The sequence below is a fragment of the Tetrao urogallus genome, assembly GCF_951394365.1.
Source record: "Tetrao urogallus genome assembly, chromosome: 10".
In the NCBI taxonomy this organism is placed as follows: domain Eukaryota; kingdom Metazoa; phylum Chordata; class Aves; order Galliformes; family Phasianidae; genus Tetrao; species Tetrao urogallus.
The window spans coordinates 6,961,938-6,974,117 of record NC_136823.1 but is presented as its reverse complement, the minus strand read 5'-3'; the positions used below and the strand labels follow the sequence as shown (position 1 = coordinate 6,974,117).

General features: G+C 38.9%; 1 protein-coding gene across 1 annotated transcript in view; it reads left to right on the top strand.

Annotated features, from left to right (window-relative positions):
• FGD3 (FYVE, RhoGEF and PH domain containing 3) overlaps window positions 1-12,180 on the top strand; it is a gene marked incomplete at both ends in the record, with an annotated part of 106,531 nt that overhangs the window by 89,893 nt on the left and 4,458 nt on the right. The window contains 4 exons of the mRNA XM_079540416.1: window positions 1,638-1,697; window positions 6,239-6,361; window positions 8,244-8,396; window positions 11,226-11,366. Of these exons, the coding sequence (XP_079396542.1) occupies window positions 1,638-1,697; window positions 6,239-6,361; window positions 8,244-8,396; window positions 11,226-11,366 (477 nt within the window). The remainder of the gene's footprint in view (window positions 1-1,637; window positions 1,698-6,238; window positions 6,362-8,243; window positions 8,397-11,225; window positions 11,367-12,180) is intronic.

Genomic DNA, 12,180 nt, shown 5'->3' with positions numbered 1-12,180 from the left:
TTTGTCAGCTAAAAATACTCTGAAAAATTGCAAAATAATCAGTGTGTGTCTGTATTCTTAAGTCCTGGCTGTCTTCAGAACTGTTGATGCTCTGATGGAAAAAATCTTTTGCTAATAGGCAAACTAATAGGCATACTTCTCTGTATCTAATTAAGACAGTGTCTGTTCAACTTCATAACTTATCTTGCTTTGTAAATCCTGTTTTATTTTGTTTCTGTGTTAATGGTGTAGCCTCGTGTTTATACTCCAGTCGTTCATAAAACTGAGGCAGGACAGAGTTCTGGTTCATCTCTTGGCTGTGATATGATCATAGTATGCACATTAATTTTTTTTATATCAGAATATTAACCTGTATTTTTAGGAGATAATCTAATCTGGATAATGAGCTTTGAAAACTGATGTCAAGGCTAAAAGTACCAGAAATTTGCTGTCAGTTAAAAAGAGATGGATGTAATTCCATAAGGACAACTGGACAAATTGAGAGCATTCTGTGTAGTGGTATGCTTCTGTGAGCAGCATCTACCATACATACCTCATCATCTTGGTAGGATGCTGGCAGCATGCTTCAGAGGAAAAAATGACAATAACGTTCCTTTTTCACTCTCGAGAGTCAAGAAATACAGATGCTCTTGTAAATTCCAGGCTAGATCTGTAACAGCTACTAGAAATGGGGCTCTGGTTATAATAAGCTTGTAGAAAAACTGCCAAATTGCTTTTCTCCCATCCTTGGCCGTACATTTGATATGTTACAGTGCTCGTGATTAATTTCAGTTGTGTGTCTGCTGCGTGCCTTTGCACGCAATCCTTACGTGCTTTTGTTTTTCCTACTGATTACATAGCATCGTACAGCCATTGAGGGCTGATCTTTTGCCTGTGAATCACCTACAGAAGATTTACGCTTTCATGTAGGTAAAGAGCTTTGGCAGTGTCTGACATTTGGACCTGATTCTTGAGATTATCCCTATGCAGTAACATACAGCAGTTATGATTCCTGGTAATATTGTTTTCACTAAGATTTCCTTTAAAATAAACAGCAAAAAACCACCACCCAGAGCCTGTTGACAAGAGCATGTCTGTGTCACTCCCTTGCTCTCTCTCTTCACTGTGCATTTTCTGTTTTTCGTGGTTACTGCTTATCTCTTACATAGTCTGCCTAAGTGCAATCCAGTGAGACTGTCAGTTTGGACACTTCTACAATACATCTAAGAGGAATGGTAATAAAGTCCCACCTGTCAAGAGGGAAATAGTTCAGTGTCATTGCCAGTCAGTCTCCAGCAGGGTTACTGCCACAGTGATCTTTTGAAGACATCTTTACAGAAAGCTTCAGAGCCCTTTGTGGCTTAGTTCCTGCAGAAAGGGGACACTCATTTGTCTGCACTTCATTGTCATCTGCAGCATTTCAAGAAAAAGTTTGTTGTTGTTATTTTTAAGTATATAAAAATATTCCAAAGGAAAATAACGCGTTTCACCACCGCTTGATCTCAGAAGAGTGGGGGCTCGCAGTAAGTGGCAAGGAAAAGACGTGGAGAACTGAGTGACATCCCTGAGATACGAGAGTTGCCAGTGCTTCTGTTAATTAAATTGTGATGTTTAGAATGTCCGTGTTCAAGTTGTTCTGTGTCATTGTTTTCCCTCAGATAGCAAGCACGAGCTCCGTGGAATCGATGCCAGGAGCAGACAGCGGCGTGCTTGGAGGGGTAAGTAATTCAAAGCTAATACTTGGTTAGTGTGGGGTGCTTTATGTTTCTTTTCCATCAGGAGAAAATCAGAAATATTCCAGCGTATTGGTTTATATTCCACTGTTAGTTGATGCAGCTGTGCTGTCCTTAACTTCCTGTCTGAGTGATACTCCTGGCTATTCGCAGGGCTTTGCACCATCAGGGAGTGTACATCCTCCTTTCCTGGTGCGTGCTGCACCAGTGGTGAACCTAGTGTGAGGGATGCTGATTGTTACTGTTGCAGGGTTGTGGTTTTTTAAGTTCTGATGGGGAGCTGTACTGAATGCCTGTGGGGATGAGAACAAAAGGAAACCAGACTGGTTAATGCTGACATTTTGTACAAGTCAGCATTTCACCTTCACAACCAAATTTTGATGAGGGTTGCTTTCACAGTGTGCTTTCTGCCAATACAGAGGAGTAGTTGATAAGGCCTTTGTACATCTCTGGCCTGCCAGTGATTGGCTGCTGCAAAGGCGAGGTATATTTAGAAAAAAAATATTTTTCATTTTGCTCTTATAACATCTGTGATTGCTTCTGAGCAAGATAAGCACTACTTCAAAAAGAGGATTGAGTCCTTAGTAAGGTCTATTTTTATGTATTTATTTTTTTAGTGTTCAGATCTCTCCCTTCTAAAGTATTTTCAGAGAAGAATAGATTTTCAGGAAATGCTTTAGGGTCAGCTGAAATTTACTGAGAAACACAGAAACAACAATAACAAAAAACCAACACAGTGAGACACGTACTATAGAATATTATAGATTAGCTTGGAGCTGCTCAGAAGGCTCCTCTGAATCTCTCTCCAAGGCTGTGACCTATTGGTAAAGTTTACAAACTATCATTGAAGCACTGTTAAACATGCCAGCAGCCTGACCTGTAAGTGTCTTCATCAGTGTACTTGTTGCTGTTTATTGTTTGTTTACACTTCCTATTTGCAATAAGCATTTTTTATTTATTTATGGCCACTTTTACAATTGGTGGCCCTGTTGATTTAGTTGCAGTTGCTATAGGGAAGTAACTATGAAAAAAATTGCCTAAATGGTACTTGAACACTTCTATTGGCCTGTGGGATAAACACACTTTAGTTGTAGCTAGATAACATATTTAGATCCTTCTGGTCGATTATAGATATTTATGTCAGTGATTTTCATGGTGCATTGTGACAAATTAAATCTTTTTGGTTAAGTTAAATATTAAAAGAAAGTTTTAATTCCTGAAATAAATAGGAAAGTTGCATTAACATCTCAAAGCTAAATATATATATATGTATTTCTATATGTGTATATGGATCGCGTTAGCATGGGCGATGAATTCAGATGTAAGTTGCAGTTTTATAAAAAAAAAGAAAAAAGAAAAAAAAGAAAAGAAAAGAAAAAAATTAATTTTTAATGATATCCCTTTAAAAGAAGCATTTCAGTCACTTTATGAGCAAGTACATTTTGAGCTTCACAGCTTCCACATGCAAACCACTTGGTGGTAGTGGTGGTCAGCAAACTGATACCTCCTTCCTGTGGTTTTGCTGAGTCTGTTGAAGAATCTGCTGGCATTTCCTTAGTGTTGCACATTATCATAATCAGGCAATAAAAACAAAGCAGAAGGTGTAACCTGCTTGTTGTGCAGTATGTGGTGGCTGTTTGCTGTAGTGCACAGTTTATATGGCTTAATACTAAACTTCCTGTTTGCAAAAGGAAAGTACAGCCCATTGAAAGATTGTCCTGCATGTATGACATTGGCATATAGAGAAACAAGCTAAATTGCAAAGTATGCAAGCTATATTGCAAAGTATGAAATACACAAAGGATTTTAATTTCTCACAGGTATTCAGCATTTCCAGAAGTACATTATGATGTTCTGCCCCAGTGTGGGTGTCTGCAAACATGTAATTTGTAACTGGAAAATATGCAGCTATGTAAGCATATGAAGAAAAAAAAGATTGAAAACATCTTTTCATGCATCTGACCGTATGAGCCTCATCAGCCTTGTGTGTGTTGTGTGTGCAGCACTGAGGCTGGCTGTAGGAACAAATCGAAATACATTACAAGTAGTAAACAACAGAAAACAATCTGCTGAGCCCACTGTGTTTCTTGCTGTTCCTGTAAGCTGTGGTGTTTCTTCTCTGCTTCTTCACATCACACTACTGATTTGATGTCTGCTTTCCTAAGCACTCCAGCCACAGCCCCTGACCTTGCAAACATTACAGTCCTAGGCATGAGTTGTACCTATCCAGTTTTTCCATCAGAATTTTAAAGGCTGAGGAAAGTGAAAACATTTGCCAAGATTTGCTAAGAGAGTTTAATGCAAATGAGTGACCAAAGCAGCCCAGCCTGAAATAAACTGGTGTAGATTCCAGCTCTGAACAGATTTTGTGTGTTTTTTTTTTTTTTCCCCCACTATCTTCAAAACAGGACTGGGTACATCAAGAGAGACAAATCCAGTGATTATTCAGGTACATTAGTATCAAGAATCCAGCTGAGGCCACGGCAGCTTTAGTTTCCCTTTCAACACACATCAACAGTAAATGTCATTTGAGTAATAAATGACTCAGATGCAAAGAGACTTTTGACGAATGAGGTTTGTGAATTACGGTGCGTTTCCTTGTTTACTACAAAAAACCTCTCTTTTCAGATGGTTTGCGTGGTGGTGTCAACCTCCTGAGCCATCACTGGCTGAGATGGCTGATTGCCTGTGCAGCAGTGTCTGTTGCTTTCCACAGGGATTGAAAGTAAAGGACGTCTCGCTTCTTTTCCCAGTGTCAGCAGTTAAATAAGATGCACTCAGTGTTTTTCTTCTCGAATTTGTCAAGTTGTAAAGAAAATACGTTTCCATTTCTATTATCTTTCCTGCAGCCACAGTAGCAATGTTTCAGACTCCTGTATTCTTACTGTGTTGTTATAATGTTGGGAAGTGTTAAGAAACATGGTGGTATTATCAAACATGGGGAGCTCTTCATACAGGGCCTTTTTGGATCAGTGAAATTGGTATCAAAAGTTTGCTGTATGCTACAGCGCAAATTAAAGTCTGTCTAAAATAAGATCTGTCTAAAATCAAAGACCAATGCATAGCTGTCATAACATAAACCAGACCTAATAGAATTTCAATTTTTCTTTCCTTTATCAAATACATGGGTCATGTATTTCTGAAAGTGAACACTGCCCAGAGTGTTTCACATTGATGAGAAGTCAAATATGAGAACCCTTGAAGGAAATATTCAGCTGCAGTCATTTCTGTATTATAGAAGCATGCATAGGTGTGCTGATGGATATTCCTGTTCAAGTTCAAATCAAGTAAACCAATTTCCATTTAAGCGGTACATTCAGTTCATATTAGAGGAGCTTCAGCATTTTTCCTATGCAGGCATATGAAGGTACCAATCAAAAGCCAAAAACTGATTTTTTTATTAGTATTCTTCAAGATTGTCTTGCTCTCAAGCTTAAATGGTGGCTTCATTCACGCTCTTGCAGTTCTGGTGACACAGATGAAATCGTTGTTAATAGAAGAATCAAAAAGCTTCTTATTCTGTGTTCAAATGTTGACTTTTAAGAAGAGGAGAAAATAATGCTTGCCAGTGATGTAGTGTTCTGATCAAACAACTTGAGGGGAATCCGCTCCTAGCCACTGGAAGGAAGGGCAGTCTCATAAAAAATTAAATAGCACTGTAATCAAAATTGGAATAAGAAACAGGAGAGGACTGGCCAACTTCTGTGATACAAATAAAAAGCATGACTTTGTAGATTGCTCTTTGTCAGTAAAAGATGAGGCTGCCTTAATTATGTGCCTTACTTGGGGAGCTCTAATAGTGTCTGAAAGGAGCATTTTGCCAGTGAATCATCCAAGGCATTGTTCAGTTGTTGGAACTCAGTGCTGTACTGGTTACATCTGGTTCTTTACAAGAAAAGTGAAATTCTTCGCTCTGCCTCTGCGTGTGTTGGATTTGCAGGCGTTTTGCATTGCTGAACAATTAATATGTATGAATATGAGGGTATGGTGATTTTCCTGAATGAGCAGCCCCATCTGACTGTGCTTCACCAAACTGAATTGCAAAACATCCCATGTGCTTGTATCAAAGTTTGAAACGTTGCAATAGCAGCTGTTGTAAATTTAGTAAAAATTAAAAGATCCAGCCTAATTAGAAGTAATTATTGTGGTTTTGTCCCCATTACAAGCCAGGGTGATTGCAATAGTTCTGCAGAAAGATACTGTTTTCCTCTGTACCCAGGGAACATCAAGACAGAGACTCAGAGAGGCTGAAGGATGTAGGAGTGGTGTCAGCAGTCAGGCTGGACGTGGAGAATTAGTTCTGGCGATCAGAAGTCACGTCATCCCACAGAGCACCCAGTGACTGAACCAGCATTTCCACCTTCGCCTTCAGCCATTAGCAGAGTTAGCATGAATTCTTTTCTAGAATTACTCAAATACTGTGAAACCCAAGGAGGAGCTTTGCCCTCTCAGTGTGAGAGCTCTGTGAGTTACGTTGTGATGTGTATTTTTTCTCTTCAATCATACAGTTGTATTTTTCATTTCAGAGCGATTCCTGTCGGAAATCTTCCAAGTCCAAGCGGGACAAGGAGAAGCAGGCGTGCAAGAGCTGCAGTGAGAGCTTTAACTCTATCACTAAACGGCGGCACCACTGCAAGCAGTGTGGAGCAGTAAGTTTCAGAATGCATTGAGGCTTTTAGTTTTTTTTTGCAGAGAGCATAGAAGATATTCTTTATTTTTTCAGTGCAGGAACTAAATTGTTCACGTGTAGATTGTTGACAGAGCAGATCTTCCCACTTGCTTTAGTGCCTCAGAGGTAGGGTAGAAAAGAGCAAATGTCTGCTGCTTTTTTCAAGTGACGTAGTCTGTGCTGCTTTACAGGCACGTGCTGCATCAGTGGTTAAAAAGAAAGGTGATGCATTCTCTGGGAACATGCGTATATCTGGGAGGTGGTTGCTAACTGTTTGCAGGAGAAATATGGCATTCCAGTGGCCCTGCTTCTTGCTAGCTCTTTCTGGGATGAGCAACTGAACATACAGTATTTAAGGTGAATGATCTTTTCCTAAAGCAGAATTGTCTAGAATTGTTTGTTCCAAAGTGCTTGGAAAGTTTGAAAAAATGAGTGCTGGAGCTGCAGGGCCAGGTTGCAGAGGGCACTTAGCTGCCCTTTCCCAGTGCCATTCACTGACAGCTTAATTTTCAGATTTTTCTGGAAATGGCATCCATAGCCAAGACGAGATTGATTCCTGTGACGTGACTTCAAACCTCCCTTCTGTTACTCGAGTTTCACGGTTCAGTGTTCCAGTGTTAAGAGTACAGAATGATGTTATTTAAATACCGTTATTCATTTGGGAAGTGGAGATAAATTTTCAGCTGGAAGGAGATGTAAATGCATAGCTAAGATGTTTAAAATACTCAGTCTCAGCAGTCGAAACAAAATTACTGTGGAGGAGACATCTTTGCAAAGAGCTGGGATTTTCAGCTTTCCGGATTTTTTTGTTCAGTTTTTAATAATAGCTAAAATCATAAAATGTTTCTTTATGTTTCAAATGCTCTACTGTAAAGCTGAGTATTATTTAAGAAGGGAAATAATCATTTTCCCCTACGGACAGAGAGATGATAAGAATTACATTATTAATAATTTATCGTTAAATAGTTGTTGGTTATGTAATGTTTTCTGACATGGCAATAGCAGCAAATGAAAGAAGTTAAATTGCCTCAAGGAAAGACTATCATGTTTCTAAAAATGCCAGCTTGCTTTTGTTTACATAACTTGGCAGAACGGCTCTTCACTTAACGCTTGCTGAATTAAAGCAGTTACCTTCTTACAGCCCTGCAGTGAAGCATGTAATAACATATACTTGTAACCGAAGGGCATTTGTGGTGTATTATTATACAGTAATTTCTGAATAGATGTTGAATCCATCTGACTGCCCTTGCATTGCACCCTGGGGGACAGTTTCTCTCCTTGGAGCAGCTGTGCAAAAGCAAGTAGTAGATTTAAGTCTGGAAGCAAGTTCCAGAGCTGCAGATCCATCACTCTCTGCAGGCACTGATTTCATGGGACTGATGTTTCTTTGCATGTTCTTGGAATCAAAAGCTGTTAATTTGGCATCAGACGAAAATTGTAATGCATATTATATTGGGCTATGTTCATAAAATGGTTGGTAATTTTGGATGCCTCAGTTCTTTCAGGCTGAACTGCCTACTGATAAGGAGGTGCCAGCCACCTTCACTCCAAAACTGTCTTATGATTGGCATTGGGAAACACTGATCACTCTGTAAACCTAAGCTCTTTTTAACTCAATTATAAAGTATTCCCCAAGAGGCATGTGTTTTCTTTAATGGGTTTCTTGGGATGGGATCACAAAGATATTAATTCTTAACGGAGGTAAATAAAGTAAGCATTGTAGATTGATCACTTTATTTTATATTTACAAAAGCTTTCAGGATTTTACTTCAGTAACGTCCATTCTGCAATTCAGTTTGTTTAGAGTATAAATAAGATTACGTTTTAATAATGACTAATACAGCATCATCCTTGTGCTACAGGTGATCTGTGCAAAATGCTCAGAGTTCAAACCACTTGCAGATAACAGTCGTCACAATCGAGTGTGTAAAGAGTGTTTTCTTCAGCTACCACTAAGCCCATGCAGCCCTGGAGTGGAAGCAGTAGGAGAACAGAAGAAAAGACAAGCTGCAGAGGTATGATGTTTATCTAAGAAACATCTGGTGTGCTAGCTGCCCTCGTGTGTCTGTTACCATTATTACTATTACTGTTATTCAAGTGCATTTGTTTAAAACAAATCAAATCATTTGGTTACTTTTTTTTTCCTACAGTGACATTTGAACGTTTGTGCACACTGAATTCTGTTTGTTAGTGGGGGTGTTCCCATAGGATGTTTATGGCATAGGGATGCACACGGGTTTTGCAAATAAGCTTCAGCTTTCAAAGTAACAAAAGATAGGAAAAGCTTCTGGCTGCTTTTTGTTACAATGCATTTCCAACCTTGAGTTTCTCACAATAACTGTTGGCAGAGCTCGGCAAAGTAGAGTTTGGGGTTTTTTTGCACTCCTGCCAAAATATCATTAGAACACGTTTTTCTTACTTGATCATGCAAAAAAAGAAAGACTGTCAGGACTTACTGAAATATTCTTAACCCTGCTAGCATGCAGACTGTTTTCTCCAAGACATAACTTCTGCAAATTGTACTGCATAAGCTGTTGCTTCACAATTGCTATGGATGTCACCAAGCTTTATACTGTGATAGCAGCATCACCTACCCTTATTTTTACAAAAACAAGAAATATATTGGCAAACTGGTTTGTTTTCATCTCCCAGTAAATGAACCTTCTCTTACCAATGCATTTTTTTAGACTACAGGAAGAGCTGTGAGTGCTATGACGTGCAATGAATTTCATGGGTCATCTTGAAGAAAAGATTTTTATTTATTTTACCTTTGAATTACAGCCAGAAGTCGTTCAGAAGTCACTGCATGCATAAAAGGGGCCATTCATTTCAATTGAAAGTGGACCCACAAAGGCATATCTTCAGAGAGTGTAACAGATTCTGGAAAGAGCTACTGAAACATCAGGAGATCTTAACTTCATGAGCCATCCTTCCCCCCATATGCTGACATACGCTAACCTGGCTTGAATACTGCGTGGAAAACCAGCAAACAGTTGCAAACCATGCTGAAAAACATCAAACTGAAAAACTTCTTTCTTGAAGCCTCTCCTTATAGCCTCCAGACTGCCTTTCAGCTTTGTTATACTTCCTCAAGAGAAGCAACCTGCATGGAAAAGAGCTAAACTCTGTGCAAGAAATACAAACCTATTGGTGCTCATCCAGAACTCTTGCAGTGAATGCTTGTTCAAATAAATCCTCCTTGACCCTTGCCCCCGTACTTCCCAGAATGTCATATTTATTTCCAGGCTATTAAATGTCTCAGAGGTCAGCACACTGATAAAAACTATTGCCATGTGCCAAACTGAACTCTGCTACTCAAATTCTTTTTCAACTTTGTGCCCCAAAGCACACCTAGAGTCTAAGAAATACAGAGCTACAAATGCGTGATGTCCTTCCCCAGACATATCTTTACAGAGCATGGAGAAGATGGAGCAGATTCTGGATTCAGAGCTTTACACCATCAGAAACTTCATGTATACGAAATAGCTGTGCCTACAGATGAAGTGCACTTAATATGCCTCAGAACAGTCTGAGGAATCTCAGGATAAATTTTCCAATGCTGTTTCAGTGGAGCTGTTTGCCAGTGAAGTGAAAACCTACACGTACCCAGCAGTGAGCTGTGTTAATCTGAAAAGCCAAAAAGCGAACCAGTGAAATGTGACCTGTGGTTTTACTTCAGAAAGCAGATTACAGCAGAAAGCTGCAAAAACCCAAGGAGAAACACTTATTTTTCCTTTGTACGCTCATGCATCTAGCCTTGTGCTAAGTCCTCAGAGGATCAGGTAAAATGCAAGAGAATATGGATATGAAAAAGAAGGATCAGAGGCAGACTTTTTCTTTCCCTCCTATTTACATGAAACTGTCTTAACAAACCTAATAGCATCTGAGGAGACTGCCACTTTTCAAATGTTATTAGCAGAAATCCTTGGGAGACTTCTGTGCAAAGTCTGATGTGAAAAGGAATTTTCTTTTTCTTTGCTTTTTATCATAAGGCAGAAATTTCTTCTTTTTTTTGCCGTAGCACTCTCTGATTTGGCTTATGTCTCTGCAGCCATGCACAAGAGTGTCTGCTAATCCCAGCGCTGAGAAGATGTGAATGACAGAAGCACAAGTATTTGCATACAGTTTGTGTTCCAAACTCCAAACATCTCCCATCTCTCTTGCAGCAGTATCTAAAACAAGCACAGAGCACTTGGTGCCCTGCTTCTGAATGAATGAACCAAGTGCACTGTCTACACAGTAATTCTAAAATGTAGAGAGGCACCAGCTTTCTCTTTGCTCTCTCCTTTCCCAAAATACTTGTTTCAGATGTGTAAAGTGTGATCACTGTTGGCTGTGCAGTGAAGCAGATTATGAAAGTGGGTTGTGGAAGATTGGCACTCTGTGGGGCAGGTTCCAAGCAACCATTATTTCTTATTTCTAGGCTCGTGCTACTTTACCAGTGATATTAGAGCTGTCTTCTGTACGGACTTGCAGCAACACCATCCCTTACGTACAAAGGAGACTCACTGATGCTGAGGCACATTTTTCTTTCATTTGAAATCACCTCCCAGTCTACTTTGCTAAGCAAGAAACTAGCAGTGTCAACTTAATTGCCATTCTCAATTTACTTCGTAGAAGTGAAATTTAACTTCCTGTCCACTGGGAACAGCAGTTCAGCATCTGCTTCTGTTACATGGAATTCTGCTATTTCTTGATGGTATATAAGGATGATTAAACTTTGTTTTAGTTGTGGTCTGTCCAGCATTGTCCTTCAGTATTGTTTGACTCTGGAAAACTAAGTATTGTAAGTATTTTTACTCTGTAAAAATGATTGAAACAGCTCTCTTTTGTTCTTTCTCCAGAAGCAAAGCTTATTAGCACCTGAAAACAGCCTCTTCAGCAGCTACCTCCAGTTCCTTGAAAAAGGGAAGACTTGGTACAAAATGTGGGTGACCATCCCCAAGACTGAACCTCTTGTTCTGTACCTGCAAGGAATTAGCCAGGTAAAGTGACATTCATGAAGGCTATTGTACAGCAAAAGAAAGCATAAGTTTAGCTGAGAAATAGGTCAAAGGATTTGACTTGGTTGCAACAACAGAAATGAACTTGGTATTCTGAATTTAGCACAAAGCCTTGGAAATTTCAGATGTCCTTCTTATCTATAGTTGCTACTGATACAGTTGCAAGCAAATGTTTTAAAAGTCACAGCTTTTTAAATTTATTTTAATTTTTTTTTAACAATGAAGGACAAAATAGGGATAAATAACTTCTTGTTTTGTTTTGTTTTGTTTTGTTTTCCAGAGGCTTCAGATGGATATATTCAGAAGTTATATTACCTTAATATTAAGGAAAGCACTTTACTATAAAATGAGTAGAACTGTGAAGCAATTCTAAATATCACAATTCAAGCTTTTTTTTCCTGTTTTTTTTCTTCTTTTTTTCTTATAATTAAGGCTCTTCTATGTTGTATTCCTGTACGTGCAGGAATTTGTGGAAATGTAGATGTTCATCATCCTCAAAAAGGGAGGCTCTTTGGTAAAGCTTGTCATAGCATCATGATTTTATCATTACTTCAAATAATTGCTGTAGAAAGCTTTTTTTTCTTTTTTAAATGAACTGTTGAAGCTAATTAGCATTTGAGTGTGATAAAAGTAAGTAAACTCAAAGGCAGAGATTCAAATCATGCTTCCTTAGCCCTGACGATATCATGTGACAGCACTGACACCAGATCCCCCACTTCCAGTTTTGTATTTGGCATTTGATAACATTTATATACAGCTTTGCTTCATCTTCTGGATGGAATAAAAGAGGGAATGG